The sequence below is a fragment of the Chelonia mydas genome, chromosome 4 (assembly GCF_015237465.2).
Source record: "Chelonia mydas isolate rCheMyd1 chromosome 4, rCheMyd1.pri.v2, whole genome shotgun sequence".
In the NCBI taxonomy this organism is placed as follows: Eukaryota; Metazoa; Chordata; order Testudines; family Cheloniidae; genus Chelonia; species Chelonia mydas.
The window spans coordinates 97,670,799-97,693,678 of record NC_057852.1 but is presented as its reverse complement, the minus strand read 5'-3'; the positions used below and the strand labels follow the sequence as shown (position 1 = coordinate 97,693,678).

The following is a 22,880-nucleotide window of genomic DNA, read 5'->3' as shown; positions in this document are numbered from 1 at the left end:
TTAATTCCAAAATCAGGCCATTCCCACTCTACCTGTGTTGTCATCTTCAGATCCTCCAGTATGGATCTGGCAATGCTAGATCCCATTTGCCATGTATAAACTCATAAATTTTATTTATCATATTTGACAGTCCCACTCTTCTTTGTTTTATCATATAATTCCAGATACACAACTGGAGAGACAACTGTTCAGCTATAGTTTGATTTCCCATGACTAAAGATTTTAATCTCTTCCGGATCTTCCTTTTCACTCAAGTCTTTTACCCACTTTTTGAGCCTGCTAGCATGTGGGAGTTTGTGATGTCCAGTTGCATCTTGTCTACTTAATTCCCAACAGTCTTTGTATATTTGTTTAGTACACTTATTTTCACTATTTCCATTAACCTTAGCCCAAAAGGTTAAATCTAACAATTTTATCCTTAAATTTATAGGCATTTCTCTGGTGACTATCTGCATCACACACAACAGTGTCATAATATCTGCACCACATGTGATTTGCACAACTTGCTGCCCCCTTCTGAGCTGTCTGGCTCCCTTTCAAGCTCCTCCTCCAGTTGGAGCAGCCTCTGGAGGGGCAAGGGGGCAGAGTCACCTGGGTTCAGAACTGCTTCTTAAGCCCTTCAGTCCTAGTGTTAGGGTAACCTGGTGTCTGGATTTTGACCGGAACGCCTGGTCGAAAAGGGACCCTGGCGGCTCCGCTGACCGGACCATTAAAGATGTGGTCGGCAGTGCTGCGGCACTAAGGCAGGCTAGTCCCTACCAGCCCTCGGGCAAAGTGCTGCGCCCTGGAAGTGGCCAGCCGGTTCGGCTCCTAGGCAGAGAGGCCATGGGGCTCCGCGCAAGCTGCTCCTGCCCCGAGCACTGGTTCCCACCCCGCACCTACTAGCACTGGACCTGCTGGCCGCTTCGAGGGCACATGGGACACGGAGTCAGGACAGGCAGGCAGCTTGCCAGCCTTAGACACCCCCCACTGACTGGGAGCCGTGCGAGGTAAGCCTGCGCCCCAACTGCCTGCCTCTGCCCCCCCAAACCTGGAGCTTCCTTGCATCCCAAACCCCTCATCCCTGGTCCCACCCAGAGCCTGCACACCCCTGCACCCCTACCTCAGTCCAGAGCCCCCTCCCACACCCTGAACCCCTCAGCCCAGCCCCACCCCACAGCCCCCTCCCACACTCCTAATCCCTTGGCCCCACCCCCCAGCCTGGAGCCCTCTCCTGCACCCCAAACCCCTCGTCCCAGCCCAGAGCCCTCACCCCCTTCCACACCTAACCCTTTGCCTCAACCCACAGCCCCCTCCCACATTCCAAATCCCTCAGCTCAACCCCCCAGCCTGGAGCCCCCTCTTGCACCCCAAACCCCTCATCCCCAGCCCCACCCCAGAGCCTGCACCCCAAGCCCCTGCCCCAGCCCAGTGAAAGTGAGTGAGGGTGGGGGAGAGCGAGCCACCGAGGGAGGGGGAATGTAGGGGGCTGGGCCTCCAGGAAGGGGCGGGGCTACGGTGTTCAGTTTGTCACAGTATGTATATAGTACCTTTCATCCAGGTATCTCAAAGCACTTCAAAAATGTAAATTAAGCTTCATAACAACCTTAACAACCTTGTGAGGTAAGTATAACAATATCTGTTTTACAGATGTATAAACTAAGGACCACTTAAGTGACTTGCCCAAAAACCACAGAACAAGTCAGTGATAGAGCTAGGAATACAACCCAGAAGTCTTAGGATTCTCAGGCTTCATTGCAAGGGTAGAAAATGAATAAACCATAAGTTTAAAATATTGCAACAACACAGATGAAAAAATTAATCAGCGTCTTCTGCATATATGACACTTTCAGTATGAACTCTACTCAGAAATACATTATATTGTGTACACCATCCTAATAAGATAAGTCTGTTTTCTTACAATATTTATTTCCACATTAAATGTGATAGATAGCTATATTTGACATGTGGCAGGTGTGCTGTAACATGGTTTTGTAATTACATAGTGAAAGATGACATGTTTGAAAACATTAGCCTAGAAAAATACATACAGCAGACAAAATAAATGTAATGTAACCCAGTCACTACCAGCCACAGGAAAATAAAGACTTCTGAGTAAATTCATATTTCGGGGATGGGTTTTACTTTTCAAAACTTTTAGAGGTTTTAGATTAAACCTTGTTAGTTCACCACATGGTACTGAAAATTCTATATATTAAACACACTGGTTTTCTTTTTAAAACCCAAAACTGTAAAAATAAATAAATAAAAACAGTCCAAAGCAATGTAGAACCTTGTTAAGTAATAACAGTCAGAGAATGACCGGTGTACAAATGATAAATATCAACTACTCATTAAACTACATGGTTATTTATAATTGGAATTAGAACAGTGATTCTAGTCCTAGGTCTGCCACTGATAATTTTCAGCTTTTCCACAGTACTGATGCTCTGTGTGACCTTGGGCAAATTAATTATAGTCTTTATGCCTCCATTTACCCATTTGTAAAAATGGATGTAACTATTATACAGGAATGCTGTGAGGTTGAATTAACAAAAAAAAACCCCATCCTGCACTGTTGTGATGTGCCTGTAAACTCATAATGTACAAAAACCAGGACTAAACAGCAATGAGGATCCTCACTTCTCTGCTTTGCAAATAAAACTAAAACTAATTCTGTCTTACATATAGAGATGCAAGTAACAAACAGATACTTGTTTAAGTAAACTAAATTTGCAAATGTTTGTTCCCATCCATTTTTACAGGCAGAATCTGTAGCTTCCTCTCCACAGTTCTGTGACCCTAACCTGTATCTCTGGAACATCACTGGAGACGGGCTTTTGCACCGAGTTAAAGGAGTGAAGCTGAAAACCCGACCAGCTCAGTGTACAGACTTTGTCAGTATTAAAAAACAACTTGATCTCCTGGAAAAAATGAAAGTAACACATTACAGATTTGCACTTGACTGGTCATTAATTTTACCTAATGGGGATTTGTCAGCCATCAACAGACAAGTTCTCAGATATTATAGATGTGTGATTAGTGAGCTACTGAAACTCAATATTAAATCTATGGTCACCTTATACTATCCAACTCATGCCTACTTAGGCTTGCCTGGTCCTTTGTTGCAGAGAGGAGGATGGCTAAATCAGACTACTGTCCTGGCTTTTCAGAACTATGCGGCTTTGTGCTTTCAGGAACTTGGTGACTTGGTTAAACTGTGGATCACAATAAATGAGCCAAATAGATTAAGCGATGTCTATAATAGCAGCAGCAATGATACGTATCAGGCAGCACACAATTTACTGATAGCACATGCCAGGGCCTGGCAAATATATGACAAGCAATATAGATCCTTTCAGCATGGACTAGTGTCTTTGTCTCTGCATTCAGATTGGGCTGAGCCTGCCAATCCCTATTTTAATTCTCACTTAAAAGCTGTGGAAAGATTTCTTCAATTTGAAATAGCCTGGTTTGCAGATCCAATTTTTAAGACAGGGGACTATCCAGCAGCCATGAGGCAATACATTGTATCTAAAAACAAAAAAGGCCTCTCAAATTCCTTTTTGCCATATTTCACAGATGAAGAAAAGAAACTTGTTAAAGGTGCAGCTGATTTTTATGCACTGAATCATTTTACCACAAGATTTGTGATTCATGAACTTCAAAATGGGAGCTGGTATGAATTTGATCGGGATGTTCAGTTCCTGCAGGATATCACATGCTTGAGTTCTCCGTCTCGTTTGGCAGTGGTGCCCTGGGGGATGCGCAAAGTTCTAAAATGGATTAAAAAAACCTATGGTGATATAGATGTTTACATCACAGCAAATGGGATCGACGACCAGTCTTTGGCTAATGATGAACTTCGAAACTATTACTTAGGAAAATACACCCAAGAGGTTTTAAAAGGTGAGATGATAAATGCAGATATTTTAGAATAGGGGTTCTTAGCCATTTTCATGGTATGGACTATATTTTCAACACAGACATCTCTTTGTCCACCTCCCCTTCCATTCACAATCTACCTCTTCATTCGTTATCACAAGATGTCCCAGTGCCAACTTGAGCAATGGCTTACACTGAAAAGTAATATTAGTAAAATAGTTAATTTATTTTGGCTGTCTTGAGAAGCATTTTAAACTTTTTGAAAAAAGTTAATTTTGCTGTCTATTTTTGCTCTTCAATGTCAATAGGCGCCATATGTTCCCAGTACCCCTGAAAATCAGGCCACTTATTTAGGTGGCTAAATATAGATTTAGGTGGCTGTTAGGCATCCACATTTTAAAACAACGAATTTAACATTTCCAGTGCTATATTAGTTTTCAAGGAATTTAGGAATAATGAGTATTTTTTTTGGTTTGTTCATTAATGTCCTATATGCATTCCAGACACTGAGTTACAATCTCTAAATAAAGGGGGAAATGTTCTTGTGCGAGTAGCTCCCTGGAAAGATTTAGTTTTACAAGCAAGGCTATATCATAGATATTTATATATACTACCTAGAGAGCTGACATTGCTCAGAATGTTCCCATGCTTTAAGGAAGAACCAAAAACTTGCCATCTCCAATCCCATGTATTCATTTGGTATCCAACTATTTAATTCACATAAAAGATTAAATCTCTTTAGAAGATTGTACTTAATGTTGCTCAAATATAACTGCATGTTATAAGCCAGTTGTTTGCAGTGGTGTTGTAGCCATGTAAGGTAGGTGAAATAAATCTTTGAATGGGCCAACTTCTGTTGGTGGAAAGGACAAGGTTTTGAGCGTCACAGAACTTTTTTTCAGGTCTGGGGAAGGTAACCATAGTGTCTAAGCAAAATACAAATTGAGACACTGTTAAGCATAGCAGATTCACACATGCTGTAGGAGACCACTTAATTTTAAGTGGGCAGTTAAGAATTAGCAGGCAGGGTGTCTTACAGAGTGTTGTAATGAACCATAAAACCATGTTGAGGCCATGATTTTTAAGATTTAGTGGAGTTATGAATTTAAATTCCCAGGCTCATCTTTAGAAGGTGTTATGCAGGTTTCCTTTGAGGCCGAGGACTGAGAGGGCAGATATGCCATGATCACTTTGTGAAAAGTGTTTGCCTGTGGGTGATAGGGTGGTTTTGTCTTTTATCATTTTTCAGTGTGAGTTCTTTTGAGAACATAGCAATAGTCTGGTTTCATCCACATAGTTATTGTCGGGGCATTTGATACACTGAATGAGGTATACCACATGTTGTGATAAGTCTGGGTAGGACCCAAGAATCGTGAAAGGTGTGTTGTGGGGGGTATTGACCATTGTAGCGGTGAAGATATGTCTACACGTTTTGCATCTGTTGTTCTGGCAGGGTCTTGTGCTGCTTTGAGTTTGTGTGTCCTCGTCTGTGGGGAGCTTGTTTCTGATGATGATCTTGGTGAGGTAGTGGGGTTGCTTGAAGACCAGAAGAGGGAAGTTGGGAAAGATTTCTTCTTCGAGTGCTGGTCCCTATGTGTATTCCACAGGTGGGGAACACATAAGCGTTGTGCGCCAGAGTCTGGAAATTCTTCAAAGCAGTGTCTGCTGTCCCACACACATGCAATAGCTCTCCTCGTGCTCTTGACTGAGGATATAAGAGGCAGTGATGGTCAACGCCTCTCCAGTTCCTTCTTACTTCCACATTGCGTGAGTCAGAATTGTTTCTTCCTTCACTTCATTGTATAAACTGTAAAGAAAGAAAAAAAACTTCTAAATAGTTATATTTCTTAGCTTAGTAGTTAAAGTTTACAGTATAGTGTAGAGTATTTCTTTCTCTCTGGTTAGGGAACCCCTCCCCAACTCCAGAGTCCCATGATTCAAGAATTGCATCTCCCTCTCTATCAGTGATGAACATCAACAGTGCCTGTACTCTCTGGGTGAGGTGCAATTCTGCAAAGTGCAGTATCTTTCACTCCTTCCCACCCAGAACTTGAGAAGCCCAGGAGCTTTGCCTGTGAAAGCCCCTGGTGGAGAAGGCTATGAGTCCCCTCTCCAGTCTTGGCCAGGGACACACCCCTGTGCATCAACCTCAATTGACCAGCAGTGTCACTCCAAGCCCGTGCCTTAGACTGGAAACTTCAACATCTAAGCCCAAAGACTCTTCTTCTAGGGTTCCCCATGAGAGTAGAGGGCACACTCATGGGGCAAGGACAACTCTCCTTCAAGGACTGTCCATAAGAAACACACTTCCTCTCCGAGCTTTTCCAAGTCAGGAGAGAGATCGCATATGGAACCTAAGGAACTGGCTCTGATGAAGATCCCCAGATTGGAGGGCAAGGTGCATAAAAAGAAAGATCCTCCAGTTTCATCGATCACCTGAGCAAGCGTAAGGACAGACATTCACCAGTTCCGTCTATGAATGCTCGTCCAGACCCATCATCAGTACCACCTCATTCATCTAAAGACCATCTGGCTGCTGCAGATGCACCAGGTCCTTCAGACTTGACTGCTGGAACCCCTCACCCACCAGAGTATAGGAAACTTACATAACATCGGAGGATATTGTCCGCAGTCTCCACGTCTTTCCGGCCTTGCCCTTGTGAGCGATGTTATTATTCTGGAAAAGGAGTCTACATGAATGTCCCAGGAGTTGTCCCATCTCCAACTGTCTGGCAGAAGTGCTGTGGTACCAATGGTACCACTATTGATGGAACAGTTCTCGGATTCAGATGAGTCAGAGGAGCTAGCCGCACCAGTATCTCCATGGAGACAGTCGAGCCCCAATGGATAGTCAAAGGATTATGCTCGCCATTCCTCTGGGTATAACACTCTTTCTCCCCCCCCCACCCCCAATCCAGGACCGCTCGTATTGATTCTCTTGGGGTCTATGGGTCCCACAGCCAATCGATCCCTCTTTCTTGCCTGATTGGGATCCATTGGATCCTTATGGCAGGCATCTGGGCACTTCTCAAGAGTTGTACAGCTCCTCTCCTTCTCGCCAACTGGTTCTGTTGGAGAGCTTGTATGAGGAGGAAGAGCTGGAACTGGATCTGCAGGTGCCGATGGTTCTGAAGGATGTCTCTTCATCATCCACAGACAAAGCAGTCACTCCTCCTTCTCTGCAAGATGACCACTGGCAGTACTAGGAGCTGTTACAAAGAATTTTCAGTGACCTACAGATCCCATTAGATAAGGTCCAGGACCCTCAAAACCCGGTACTGGACATGTTGCAACTGCAGGGACCAAGTAAGGTAGCCCTTCTGGTCAATGAGGCCATACTAGAATGGGCCAGAATGGTATGGCACACTCCAGCATCCTGGGCCTCTACACTGAAAACAGCCGAGAGGCGATATTTTGTTCCTGCTAAAGGAGCTGAATTTTCATTCTCCCATACTGCCTCCAACTTGTCGCTGGTACAGGGGGCTACAGAAAGAACTTAGCTGCATTATCAAACGGCGGCCATGGCAGATAAAGACTCTAAGAGACAGGACCTCTTGAGGAGAAAGGTCTCCTCCATAGGCCTGCAATTTTGTGTTGCTAACTACCAAGCTTTGTTAGTGAAATACAATTTTAATAATTATTCCAGGCATGCAGACTTCAGACATAAGCTTCCCATGGAGGACAGGGCCAAAGTTCAGTCTTTTTTTTTTCAGATGAGGGGGAAATAGTGGTAAAAGTAGCCCTCCAGGCTGCAGTGGATGCAGCAGACACAGCTTCCAGAAATTTGGCCAGGGTTTAGTCATGAGGAGGGACTCTTGGCTACAATCATCAGGGTTTCTTAGGTAGGTCTAAGGACGTCCCCTTTGATGAGTCTAATCTCTTTAAAGAGAAAACAGACAAGACCCTATTCACTAAAGGACTCCAGATTGCCTCTGCATTCCCGGGGGATTTATACTTTATCCCCTACGAGGAAACACCAGAGGGAGTCCTATAGACCAAGGCCACCCCCATCTCATGCACCTTTATTGCCAGGTGCCCAGCTGAGCCTCCACACAAATGCCAGAGGATTCTGAGGCCTCGCTTCTCAGCCCCCTCTACTGCCACAGCCTCTACTCACTCCCAACTACTGGCGAAGAGCCATATTTGACATATTGGTCAAGACCACTACTGATGCTGCCCATCTTTTCCCTCTGTCACCTTTGGGGGCTGTCTCACACCCTTCGCCCACAACTGGAACAAGATCACTAGGAGCAGTTGGGTTCTGGAGATTATCCATCAAGGAAACTCCATAGAGTTCCTCTCCTTCCTGCTTCATAAGCCCCCTTCCTAGTCCCCCTTCAGGGACCACCCTCACAAGATAATTCTTCTAGACACAGAATCCCTTTTACACCAAGGGGCAATAGAGCGCATCTCGCCTCATTGCCACAGAAGGGGGTTCCACTCCCCACATTTCCTAATTCCCAAAAATGATGGAGGGTGGAGACTCATCTTGGACCTTTGGCAACGCAACATCTTTATGCGAACTCTGATATTCCAGATAATTATGTTGGCATTGATTATCCCCTCCCTTCAGAAAGGGATGCAGTTCATGACTCTCGACATGAAGGATGCGTATTTGTATGTGGACATTCACCCATCACACATGAAGTTTCTGCATTTTACACTTTGGCCAGGAACACTTCCAGTTTCAAGTCCTCCTTTGGGCTCATTCCAGCACCGAGTATTTACAAAGGTTTTCTCTGTGGTAGCCGCCCAGATGAGATGCCAGGGCTATATGGTATTTCCATACCTGGACGATTGAGTCCTGGTAGGCCAACCTCATCAGGTGCTCAGGTTGGTGACAGGGTTTCTCTACAACTTTTGGCCACCCTAGGCATTTGTATAAACAAAGAAAAGTTCATTTTATTGTCCAGTTACCCACAAGGTCAATAAACTTTATTGGGGTGATGTTGGACTCGGTTTCTGTGAGAGCATTCCCCCCTGCAGACAGGTTTCATACAATGAGCAACCTGATTTCATGTATTACCCACAGTCCGCAAACTGCAATGCACAGGTGTCTTTCACTGTTAGGCCACATGATGCCGTTTATCAGACTCCAGCTGCAGTGTCTGCAAGCTTGGCTCCATTCAATCTACTGACTGAAGAAGGACCATATCAACTCCGAGGTTCCCACCAGAATTATCACCTCCCTCGCTTGGTGATTGAACCCTGAAAATCCATTGACAGTGTTCCCTTCAACCCTTCCACGTCCAGGGCCAGCATTGTAACAGACACCTCCTTTCTGGGGTGGGAGGCCCACATGACAACCACACTGCTCAGGATTCCTGAACCCCACACGAAGCTAGGCTACATATAAACATATGGAACTGAGGGCAGCCTGCTTTGCGTGCAAGGCCTTTCTTGCTCATATGCTCACTCCATGTATAAATAACAGCCAATATCACTATGGTGGTCTATATAAACAAACAGGGAGGAGTGGGATCTTGTCCCCTCTGCCTGGAAGCCATCAGACTTTGGAACTGGTTAATCAGGAACCACATCACAATACAAGCAGCGTACCTTCTCAGTATCCCAGAGAAAACCTTTGTAAATACTCTGGATGTTGGAATGAGCCCAAAGGAGAGGACTTGAAACTGGAAGTGTTCCTGGTCAAGTGTAAAATGCAGAAACTTCATGTGTGGTGGGTGAATGTCCGCATACAAATACGCATCCTTCATGTCGAGAGTCATGAACTGCATCCTTTCTGAAGGGAGGGGATAATCAATGCCAATATAATACAACTCCCTTGCTGACAAACAAAGCAGAAGCTTCTCTCCAGACCATGAGTGGGAGGTTCACAACACAGTCCTAAGTGAGAGATTTATAAAGTGGGGTAGTCCACTATGAGACCCCTTTGTGTCCCAAATGAACAGAAAGCTCCCCTTGTATTGTTTCAGAGGAGCCATGGGTTGCGATTCCCAGGACTGCGATCTTCTGCTGTTTTGGACAAACAGCCTCAAATATGCCTTGCTTCCCATTCCCCTACTTCCACTAGTCGTAGGGAAGATACATCGTGACACAGCCAATATCCTTCTCCTAGCATCCTATTGGACTAGAAAGTTCTGGTTCACAGAACTTCTAACAATGTCTGCCCACCCACCAATCATGATCTTCCCATTCCCAGATCTCCTAACCCAGGAAGGAGGGGAAATCAAGCATCCCAATCTAGTCTCACTGCATCTCACGTCCTGGTGTTTGGATGGGTGTTGGAAACAGAATACCCATGCTCAGCGCTCGTTCAGGTGATCCTTAATCAAAGTAGAAAAGATTCTACTAGAATCTGCTATCTGGCCAAATGGAGATGCTTTTTGGCCTGGGCACAACTCCATCAACATTCTCCAGTTACCTTAAGCATCCCAGTTGTCCTAGACTATCTCCTGTCCCTGAAGACTTCATGTCTCGCTATTAGTTTGCTGTGAGTACACCTAACAGCAATTAGTGCTTTCCACCCTCCGTTGGAAGGACATTCTGTCTTGACGCACGCAGCTTTGCAGTACGATTTATGAAAGGTCTGATCAGTATCTTCCCACCAGTGCTTAAACCTACACCTCAATGGGACATTGACCTCATCCTGTCAATACTCACAGGTCTGCCTTTCAAACCAATGGTGACATGTGCCATCACCCACCTGTCCGTCATTTGGCCAGGAAGCTCAGAGCCATCATGGCGGAACCTCCTTATACAGTGTCACAAAGACAAGGTTTCTCTTTGACTACACACCAAATTTCTCCCCAAGATTGTTTCTCAGTTCCACATCAATCAAATGATACACTTACCTATATTTTTCCTGAAAGCCCCATGCTTCCTCTGAAAATGAGTCTTCACTCTCTTGATGTCCGGTGTGCCCTGGTGTTCTACCTGAAAAGAATCAAACCCATTAGGAAATCACCAAGAGTTTTTGTCATAGCAGAGACATTGCATGGGCAAGTCATATCCTTCCAGAGGATTTGTAAGTGGGTTTCAGATGCATCTTGGAATGCTACAAAATAGCAAAAAAATCCTCCTCCTGTGGGTGTCATAGCTCACTTCATGTGAGCACAAGTTGCCTCCATGGCATCCCTATCTGACATCCCTCTGCAGGGCAGCCACCTGGAGTTCTATCCATATGTTAACGACACACTACGCTCTAGTTTGTGCCTCAGCTGTGGATGCAGTAGTGGGATCGGCATCTTTGCTACCAGCTTCTTCGCACTTGCCTCCAGTCTGAACACTGCAATCCACCCGTATATGTGGAATACGCATAGTGACCAGCACTCAAAGAAGTAGTGGAGGTTACTTATTGTAACTGGAGGTTCTTTAAGATGTGTGGTCCCTATCAGCATTCCACTACCCATCCCCCTTCAGATCCTGTTGGATGGGCGGTAAGAAGAGGAACTGGAGAGGCGTCGACCTTCAATGCCTCTTATATCCTCAGTCAGGAGTACAAGGAGAGCTACTGCATGTGTATGGACGAACAGACACTGCTTTGAAGAATTACCAGACTCAGGCACATGGTGCACATGCATACCATATGTGTGAAATACAGATAGGGAACACACATCTCGAAGAACCTCCAGTTACAGTAAGCAACCTACACTTTCAGGATGTGGTCCCCACAAAACATGGGTTGTAATTGTTTGATGACACCCCATATTGGTTCCAGTGTGGGGTGGTAGGTGACAACTAGGAGTGTGGGGTCAGTGGTTTGTATTTTTCCCCCCAGTATTGAAGCAGGCTCTTCTAGATTATTTGGGTGGCTTGTTCCATGAGGCAATATGCTTCATTTCTGAAGTTTCAGAGTAACAGCTGTGTTAGTCTGTATTCGCAAAAAGAAAAGGAGTACTTGTGGCACCTTAGAGACTAACCAATTTATTTGAGCATAAGCTTTCGTGAGCTACAGCTCACTTCATCGGATGCATACTGTGGAAAATATAGAAGATGTTTTTATACACACAAAGCATGAAAAAATGGGTGTTTACCACTACAAAAGGTTTTCTCTCCCCCCACCCCACTCTCCTGCTGGTAGTAGCTTATCTAAAGTGATCACTCTCCTTACAATGTGTATGATAATCAAGTTGGGCCATTTCCAGCACAAATCCAGGGTTTAACAAGAACGTCTGGGGGCGGGGTAGGAAAAAACAAGGGGAAATAGGTTACCTTGCATAATGACTTAGCCACTCCCAGTCTCTATTCAAGCCTAAGTTAATTGTATCCAATTTGCAAATGAATTCCAATTCAACAGTCTCTCGCTGGAGTCTGGTTTTGAAGTTTTTTTGTTGTAATATCGCAACTTTCATGTCTGTAATCGCGTGACCAGAGAGATTGAAGTGTTCTCCGACTGGTTTATGAATGTTATAATTCTTGACATCTGATTTGTGTCCATTTATTCTTTTACGCAGAGACTGTCCAGTTTGACCAATGTACATGGCAGAGGGGCATTGCTGGCACGTGATGGCATATATCACATTGGTGGATGTGCAGGTGAACGAGCCTCTGATAGTGTGGCTGACGTTATTAGGCCCTGTGATGGTGTCCCCTAAATAGATATGTGGGTACAGTTGGCAACGAGCTTTGTTGCAAGGATAGGTTCCTGGGTTAGTGGTTCTGTTGTGTGGTATGTGGTTGCTGGTAAGTATTTGCTTCAGGTTGGGGGGCTGTCTGTAGGCAGGGACTGGCCTGTCTCCCAAGATTTGTGAGAGTGTTGGGTCATCCTTCAGGATAGGTTGTAGATCCTTAATAATGCGTTGGAGGGGTTTTAGTTGGGGGCTGAAGGTGACGGCTAGTGGCGTTCTGTTATTTTCTTTGTTATTTTACATTTGGGGACAATGTATACCTTCAAATCAGCGGCACTGCTATGGGTACCCGCATGGCCCAACAGTATGCCAACATTTTTATGGCTGACTTAGAACAACGCTTCCTCAGCTCTCGTCCCCTAATGCCCCTACTCTACTTGCGCTATATTGATGACATCTTCATCATCTGGACCCATGGAAAAGAAGCCCTTGAGGAATTCCACCATGATTTCAACAATTTCCATCCCACCATCAACCTCAGCCTGGTCCAGTCCACACAAGAGATCCACTTCCTGGGCACTACGGTGCTAATAAACGATGGTCACATAAACACCATCCTATACCGGAAACCTACTGACCGCTATTCCTACCTACATGCCTCCAGCTTTCACCCTGACCACACCACACGATCCATTGTCTACAGCCAAGCTCTGCGATACAACCGCATTTGCTCCAACCCCTCAGACACAGACAAACACCTACAAGATCTCTGTCAAGCATTCTTACAACTACAATACCCACCTGCTGAAGTGAAGAAACAGATTGATAGAGCCAGAAGAGTTCCCAGAAGTCACCTACTACAGGACAGGCCTAACAAAGAAAATAACAGAACGCCACTAGCCGTCACCTTCAGCCCCCAACTAAAACCCCTCCAACGCATTATTAAGGATCTACAACCTATCCTGAAGGATGACCCAACACTCTCACAAATCTTGGGAGACAGGCCAGTCCTTGCCTACAGACAGCCCCCCAACCTGAAGCAAATACTCACTAGCAACCACATACCACACAACAGAACCACTAACCCAGGAACCTATCCTTGCAACAAAGCCCGTTGCCAACTGTGCCCACATATCTATTCAGGGGACACCATCACAGGGCCTAATAACATCAGCCACACTATCAGAGGCTCGTTCACTTGCACATCCACCAATGTGATATATGCCATCATGTGCCAGCAATGCCCCTCTGCCATGTACATTGGTCAAACTGGACAGTCTCTACGTAAAAGAATAAATGGACACAAATCAGATGTCAAGAATTATAACATTCATAAACCAGTCGGAGAACACTTCAATCTCTCTGGTCACGCGATTACAGACATGAAAGTTGCGATATTACAACAAAAAAACTTCAAAACCAGACTCCAGCGAGAGACTGTTGAATTGGAATTCATTTGCAAATTGGATACAATTAACTTAGGCTTGAATAGAGACTGGAAGTGGCTAAGTCATTATGCAAAGTAACCTATTTCCCCTTGTTTTTTCCTATCCCCCACCCCCCAGACGTTCTTGTTAAACCCTGGATTTGTGCTGGAAATGGCCCACCTTGATTATCATACACATTGTAAGGAGAGTGATCACTTTAGATAAGCTATTACCAGCAGGAGAGTGGGGTGGGGGGAGAGAAAACCTTTTGTAGTGGTAAACACCCATTTTTTCATGCTTTGTGTGTATAAAAACATCTTCTATATTTTCCACAGTATGCATCCGATGAAGTGAGCTGTAGCTCACGAAAGCTTATGCTCAAATAAATTGGTTAGTCTCTAAGGTGCCACAAGTACTCCTTTTCATTTCTGAAGTGTCCTTGTTTAGTGAAGGTGGTTTTAAGTGTGTATCCCAGATGTTCTCTTTGAAGCAAATTTTGTGGTATCTAAGTGTGTGACTGTAGATAACAGACTTTTTGGTGCATCTGAGGTGGTTACTGGATCTATGGAGGTAAGTGTGGTGATCCATGGGTTTCTTGTATATAATAATTTTCAACTTCTGGGACACTGAGATCAGCTACAATAACAGAACCCTACAAATGACTTTATACAATAAGTTGGTTCAATAAAAGACATTTACCTCACCTGCCTTGTCTCTATTATGACCCAGGGCATGGTAAGGGAAATCAGTTCTAAAGATTAAACTAAACTAGGAATTTTTTCCTATGCATCCCGAAGTCCCTACAAAGAAATATAACTATTTTCCTATAGGGAATCCTCAGGCTAGTTGTCATGAAATTCTTATTTTTAAAACTGTAGAAGTGTATCTCTTCAAAGAGAGCCCAAAAGTTCAATTTATAAAACTTACTTTTAAAAAATTAGCTTATTTAAATAATATTATGGATTTTCTCTGTGCTTACATATGAATTCAAAGGTGAAATGGTGAGTAATTATTTTTACTATTTTGTTTTTTAAAGTAGCTATAATTTTATCTCCTAAGGGTCATTTTAGGTGTTAGGAATGTGTATTATTTTTATTGGAGTAGTGCCTGAAGATCCCAGTTCCTGATTGGGGCCCCTTTTGGCTAGGCCTTGTACACACTTATAATGAGCAGGTAATCCTTGCTCCAAAGAGTTTACAATTCAACCAACTGTTTCAGGGGAAATGTGCAACTTTGAATTTAGCTGCTGTTTTGAGGGGTTGCAGATATATGTTCCACTCTAGTATGCACATGCCAAGCTCATCAAAGCCGGAGAACTTTGCCTTGCAGTACCATAGGGGTGGTTCTTGTGTCTTCTGGCCCTTAGCCCCTCCCCAGGCTATTTAAGGGCAGCACTGATCCAATACCCCATAGTTCCTTCTCACCACCCACAGCTAGAGTCGCAGCATTTGGTGTAGTAGTTTACCTCACTGTTTGTTTCAGTTTTTTTCTGGAACTTTGTTGTATATAATTGTTAGCATAGTTTAGTATTACCCTTAGAATAGATAGATAATTATCCTGGGTGATGCCCTCACCAGGGTTTAAACATTGCTCATTATGTAGAGTGGCTATCTGCAATAGTGACCCCACACACTGTTTGTTGTGCCTGGGAGAAGGGCATATTAAAGAGAGGTGCTCCATCTGCAAGTGATTTAAAAAGAGCACACAGGTGGCGAGGGACGAGTTTAAAGCAGCACCTTTTAGAACATGCCATCTGGGCCGCTTTAGCACTGGGAGCCTCCACAGATCATCTGGCCCCACACTCCTCTTTGGAGCTGACATGGAATGTTGCTCCTGGCTTGAGGACTGGTGCTTCCCCTAACAAGAAAGTTCTCCTTTCTCTGGTCCTTCAGGGAGAAGGTATATCACAATGACTTATGGAATAGCTTGGATGCCTCCTCCGCAGAGGTTGAGAGACCATTCAACAAAGTTTGAAGTGACTTTGATTTCTTTTCTCAGTGACTTTTCGATATTGGACATTTGCAGCACTGCTATGTGGTTTTCCATACATACTTCAACCAAATATTATGCTATTATGTCTGCGTCCAAACAAGGTCAGTGCATGACTTCTGCATTTGCGGAGGCTGGGCACGAGCACCCTAGAAATGGGGGGCCATGCCCCTTGCTCTGCTCTGAGGCCCACCCCCTCTTGGCCTTCTCCCCCCAAGGACCTGCCCACACTCCGCCCCAAGCCCTGCTCCGCCTCCCTCCCTGGCCCCCTCACCTGCCACTCGCACCTCTTCGCCCCCTCAAGCCCCTCACCCACTGGGGGCAGAAAGGTGCAAGTGACAGGTGGGCCCTCGGGGGAAGGGGAGGAGCTGGAGCAGAAAGAGAAGCTGCATGGGAGGGGGGTAAGGGGGAAGTGGAGCAGCACAGGCGGGGCCACGGGGTAAGAGGATGAGCCGGAGTGGGGCCTCGGGGTGGCACTCCTCCAGAGGGAAGTGCACCACATCCCTTTTGGGGAGGCTTAGCTTCCCCTGGCCTCTTATACCCGCCGCCCATGCGACCAGATCAGATGCAGATTTTGGGAAGGCGCTCTTGCAATTGCTCTTTAAGTAGATTCTGAGCCCTACCTCCTTCTGATACTGCTTATGAGTCATGTGAGTGGAATATACATCTGCAGCCACTCAAAGAAGAAAAGATGGTTACTTACCTGTAGTGTTACTCTTGTTCATGATGTGTGTGCAGATGTGTATGCCACAAGCCACCCTTCATCCCCTCTGCATCAAAGTCTCAATTCTTGACATTCAATGCAAAGAAACTGAGAGGTGTAGGGGCAGCCCCATCCTTAAATAGCTTGGAGAGGGGCTAAGGGCCAGAGGGTATGAGCAGTGCCCCATACAGGTACTGTTAGGCAAAGTTATCTGGCTTTGGTGCGCTCGGTGCACGCACACCTGCATGGAATACACATTGGCACCCACAGCTCAATGAACAGCCGTTACAGCACAGATACATAACTGTCTTTTGCTTGGCAGGTAAGTAAAAACTATTTTACTATAATAGACTAGTATAGGGATTCCTAATCTTTCAGAGCTGCCGATTCCCTCTCAGAATGTTTTTTGACCTCTTTTTCCAAAACCACTCAACCAAACTATGATTAGACTCTGTGGGGCCAGATTCTTGAAGGTATTTAGGCACCTAAAGATAGAGATAGGTACTTTTGAAAATCCTACTAGGTGTCCTAATTCCCGTTGATTTGAAGGGGAATTATGCACCCAGCAGTTCTGGGAATCTTGCTAAGTACCTATCTGCATCTTTAAGTGCCTAAACACATTTTAAAATCTGGTGCTAGTAGACTAAAGTCAGGACTGTAATGTGTGAACTCCTGAATTCTAATTCCACTCACTAGATCTCCTTGGTGATGATTAGAATAACCATGGCAATTAGGTATTAGGATTAATTAACTATTTATATAGCACACTGAAGTAATGAATAATTATTTTTACTATTTTGTTTTATAATGCAGTTATAATTTTTACCTTTTATAAATGTTGCGGTCATTTGAGATCTTAAATAGCTTTTCATACATAAGGAGAATTTATCAACATTCATTCCTTTTTTTTCAGCATATCACATTGATAAAGTAAAGATTAGAGGTTATTATGCATTTAAACTGACTGAAGAAAAATCAAAACCCAGATTTGGATTCTTCACTTCTGATTCAAGAGCCAAGTCTTCAATACAAATTTACAACAACCTGATTAGCCGCAATGGCTTTCCTGGAGAGTATTCTAGTGATCTGTGTGATCAATCAGAGGAAAAAACACAGTGTACCTTCTGTTTGTTTCTCTCACAAGAGAAGCCTCTGATATTCTTTGGCTGCTGCCTTTTCTCCTCTTTTGTCCTGCTTCTAACAATTATAATTTTTCACAAAAGAAAAAGAAGAAAACTGTATAGGGCAAAAAACTTCCAACACATCTGTCCCCCATTTAAAAAGGGACACAAAGCTACTCTCAACTAGATTCATCACTGTCTGCATCTGCTTTCTGTATAGGATAAAGAGGATGGGACAATTTCTGAGAAGCACTATGTGAGTCACTCCAGTTATACACACCAAATAACATTCAGTGGAGGAATGGAAAATAATTACACAAGGGAGAAGAAAAACTGATGTTGACGGGTACCAGTGATTTTTATCGAGCTTTTGAAGCAAGTTAAATGGTTTCTCCTTGTGCCCTGGAATCATTTGTTAACTAGTTTGACTTGAAAAGATATTAAGCTGTGAGAACTGATGTGCACTTTTATATATGAATGTCTTCAAACTAGAAATTTTTGTGATGGACACTCAGATATGTTTGGTCATTAATAAGTTTGTATCTGCAGTTCTTTGCAAATGTGACAGCTTTAAAAAATTCCAGTTAAATTCAACACCAAGGATTAAATAGTTTGGACCAGATACTGGTCTTAGTTGCAAAGGCATAAATCTGACTAACTTCATCATTGACATAAATGCCTAACTCTGACACTGGGAAAGTTGAGATTAGGTAATGGCTCCTAGGACAAGTTGGGAACAAGACATTATGATATACAACCACTGCTTGTTTTCCCCTGAAAGGTAGGGACAAAAATCAGTCAGTCGTGTAAAGATTTTTATTACTGGAAACCATTAAAACAAGCTCTATCTATTAATCCATCACAGAAAATAGATATGCACACAACTATAAGTAATATGTATTTATTTCTGGAAAATGTGCAAACTAGCTGAGCCTCCTGTACTCTTGGTAAACTGCCAGTGCAGCCCTCAGTGTTGCAAATCCTGTCATAAAGAAATATGAGAGCAGTTTGTTTAGAAATGTCTATTCTCTCAAGAATTCTATGTGTATTCTATTAAAAATGACATTTTCACAGGCTGATAGGTGTCTCAAAACTACCTTATTTTCACTAAACCTCTTGTCTAACATATTTGTGTTTATAGAGATTACATTTACCCCACAACGTGTCTTACAAACAGTATTTTATGTGATGTTTAGAGATTGAGATGTTCCCATTCACATTGGTTTACTTTTTCTCTTGGCTCATTTGGTCAGTGGACAAAGCTCCCAGATATTGTTTCAGCACCCACAGTCTATTTCTATGCTACAAAGTCTTTGGCAGCATAGCTCCCATGGATAGACGCAGCATACACAGAGGGCAGCTTTTCTTGTGGTGTAGGAACACCACAGTCCCAAACAATATTAGCTATGCTGCTAAAAGCTGTCCTTTGTGGGCATGGTTGCATCTACACTGATGGTGTGTTTTTTCTTAAACATAGCGGTGTCGGTCAGGGGTGTGTTTATTCACACCTTGAGCTACCTTGTCAGCACAGCAATGCTTGAATTTGCAATAGAAATAGAATAAATGTGATATTCCTTTTGGAAACCTACAGTCTGGGTATAACTAGCCTGTTGTCTCGATAAATGTACTGAATAGAATGGTATGGTGTCATATATACCAGCCATAATTCTGGGTCCTTTGGGTTCTTTGCTGCCCAGAATCTGAGCACCTCATCATATGCCTATGCTAAATATCTGAAAAAAGACATCTCTGTAAAAAGAAAAGGAGTACTTGTGGCACCTTAGAGACTAACCAATTTATCTGAGCATAAGCTTTCGTAAGCTACAGCTCACTTCATCGGATGCATACTGTGGAGTGAGCTGTAGCTCACGAAAGCTTATGCTCAGATAAATTGGTTAGTCTCTAAGGTGCCACAAGTACTCCTTTTCTTTTTGCGAATACAGACTAACACGGCTGTTACTCTGACACCTCTCTGTGGGTTCCTTTCACATATTAAGCTTGCATATACATAAAAGGCTAGGTCCAATTCTCTAGTGCGTTAGCCACCTTGGGCTTATTTTCTCCATCCATATCCTCCACCTGATACAGCAGGGTGAACATATCCTCCTTTCCAAATTTGTTTTCCCTAAGTGTTTGATAAATTCTCATAGCACTCCCCAGTCTCAAAAGAACTTGTGGTCAGTGTGTAAGGATGGGTTGCCTGCTACCTCGTGGGGGGGGAGGGATGCATCAGCCCACTCTATTTCAGTTAAAACATCTGTCTTGGGTGCATTGCCTCCGTGCATCCCACTTTCAGTCACCTGCCTCCTCAGCCCAGGGCCATGCTTCCCCCACACTTAACCCCTGCACCCCAAGAAAGAGGCAGCCCTCCCACACCTCATAGGACCAGTTTTCCACTGCCCTAGGTGGGGGCAGAACTGCAGCTCTGAACATGGTGCACAAAGGCCTACTTCCAGCCCCCTCCCTTGCAGGGAGATGCTGGCAACCCTCACCACTACAGCCCGGGGGGGTGGGGGCTGCCTGGTATGCCTGAACACTCCTGCAGGGAGGCGCTTATTTGAGCACCCTTGGGTGGTCCAGTCACCTTCCCCAACCTTGGCCTCTGAGCCCAGGTCCCTGCTCCCAGAACCACTCCAGAGACTCTGTCCCAGTTCTCCCTTAGTCAGGGCTCCTCTAACACCTCCATCCCCATTGACTGAGCCACAACCCTGCTCCCCACTTACCACCTGCTGCTGGATGTACAATCCTAGCAGTGAGCCCAGCTGCTGTGTGCCTGCCACCTTAGGCAGCCTGGATGGCTGCTGCCACCACCACCCAGCTCCAGGTGCTCACCCCAGAAATAGGTATTGCTCTCATAGCTGTGGTCCTACCCCTGCCACTCCTGGAGGCAATTGGGGAAGGGGGACACACACTTTGCCCTAGCAGCTACTGCTGCTGTAGTGTGGCTGAGTTCTCCAGCCAGGCCCCTTCCAGGAATTGTTGCAGCAGCAAGCTATCCCCACAAAAGGACACATGGATCCCAAGGAAGGTTTTAAATTGAGGGGTGTGCATGTGTGCACAAAGAGCCAATTGCATGCCATGTGCCTGTCTGGCCTATGGGAAGAAGAGACTCCCCTTCTATCTGCCAGGCACATTCCAACATGTGACACTAGGGACAGGCTCTCCCATCATGCCACCTCCACTATTGTCCCATTCAGCCAACAGGAGGTGGAAAAGCCCCTTCCAGCATGTATCAGAGCCAGAAGAAGGGCTCTCCCCTCCTGAGAAAGGGAGTTACAGTAGGCATGAGCTTATGCATACAAGAATCATCATACACACATTCTGTTGTAACCATGGTTGATAGCCTACCAACCATTGTGAAGGGAAGCTCCCAGATCAACCCTGCAACTCCACAAATCTCTGGGGCAACAATGGCAGGTAGGGCCAAGGCATGTACACCTACATGCATCAGTGGAGGGACTGAGAGCACAACAGGCTGGGGTATTTTTGTTCATCCTGGTGACATGGCAGACAGGATGCAAGGCCACTTTGTCAATGTAGGAAGCAATTAGAGGAAGGACAGATCTCTCCTCAAGGACACAAGCAGGAGAAAGGCAGTCTTAACTTAAAGTTATGTTTGTTTGTAAAAGATATTCTAGTTAAGCAGAAACAGTGTACTAGTTTTGAGGCTTATCTCCTACTTTGAGAGATTGCATCATTTAAATTTTAACTGTATTTTGCATACAAAACTGCAGAGCTTTGCATTTATTCCCACACTTCTTTACAAAGTAAGTATTTCTTCAAAGCTTATATGTATAAGTTAATAATGGTACTGCAGATTTTATATGCAAAGTGTTATGTGACAGGGCTACAGTCACCACAAATTTGTTAGCTCTGCAGCCATACACTAAGAAAAACTCAACCATGGAGCAGTTCACTCCAAGTTGACAGAAGGTACCCACAATATTCAAAGCATCTATTTAGACTTTGCAGCGAAGACCCATGATTTCTGCAGCAGACAGGGAATTTTTGCAGTAGTTTCATTTAAATACAGTGGTATTTAAATAACTGAAAATATCACAATGGTAGTCTTGTTTTTGACTAAGTTCATAAAGGTCTTACTCAATTAAATGGCAATTTTTGTCTGTAGCCCAGTAACTTGATCATAGTTCTAAATTTCAGAGACCATTGTATTCATCAGTGTCCAAATTCCTACTCATTTTCAGGAAAAACTGAAGACATCAAAAGGGAGAAAATGGGGAACACATGAAGCCCCCCAGCCACTTCCAAACACCTCATAAATGGTCTAAAATCGCCTAGCAGACAAATATTCCTATCTCATCTCAGCCTGTCCTCCCACTAGTTTAACATGTTCACACCCTTCAATGATTTATTCCTCAGGCAGAAAAATGCTAGGGGAAGAAGGTGACATGGGGGAGGGAATGGGGGGCACAGAGCCCCTTCCATGGAGGAATGAGGGTTCAGAGCCCCCACTATAGGGGGCAAAAGTGGGGGACTTGGAATGGGTGGAAGGAAGAATGGGGCACAGAACCCCTGGTGAGGGAAAACTGGAGGCACTGCTATGGGAATGGAGTGCACAAAGAGCTCCTTCCATGGGAGTCTTAGAGAAACCCTGGTGAGGGCACTGCAGGGAGTCCTGGAAACAAAGAGGGATGGACAGTAGCACATATGGAGTTTGTGGAGTGCAATAGAGGGATGCATGCGAGGAACTTGGCCTACACGAGCTACAAAGTGTGCAGCCCCTACGGATATTTGGATTTTATTCTATTGTCCTCATCTTTAGTCTTCAGTTTACAATGATAACTTGACTAAAGCAGCTGTTGGTGAAGCAGGTTTTAGGAACTGTCAAGGTAATCTGAACCTTTGAAGTCAGAGAAAGAACGAAATGGGATTATCAAATAAACGTATTAGAGTTTGCTTCTGCTGAAGTGATCAACAGTTTTCACCATTTAAAAATCTTTGTTTCAGAGTTAGCACTTCAATTACATGAACTGGACAGTCCACACATCTCAGAGAAATCATTTCAGGCTGCTTTCTTTTACACTAAGGTTCTGAGAGGCTATGAGTTACGTACACTGTTAATGGATGGCAAAAACATATACAACAGTCTACTATGACATCTTGCAAAACTAATTTGGGGAACTGCTTTTCCAAAGAGTAATATTTTAAGATAATTTTAAATTTAATATAATAATACACCGAATTATAGCCATTGTTATTCAGATCTTAAAGTCAGAAGCCAAAA

At 44.2% G+C, this 22,880-nt stretch overlaps 1 protein-coding gene across 1 annotated transcript in view; it reads left to right on the top strand.

Moving 5' to 3' along the window:
* KLB (klotho beta) overlaps positions 1-19,427 on the top strand; it is a 53,762-nt gene extending 34,335 nt beyond the window's left edge. Inside the window, 2 exon segments of the mRNA XM_043544516.1 lie at positions 2,745-3,888; positions 17,428-19,427. Of these exon segments, the coding sequence (XP_043400451.1) occupies positions 2,745-3,888; positions 17,428-17,822 (1,539 nt within the window). The 3' untranslated portion in view covers positions 17,823-19,427.
* The last annotated feature ends 3,453 nt before the right edge of the window (positions 19,428-22,880 follow it).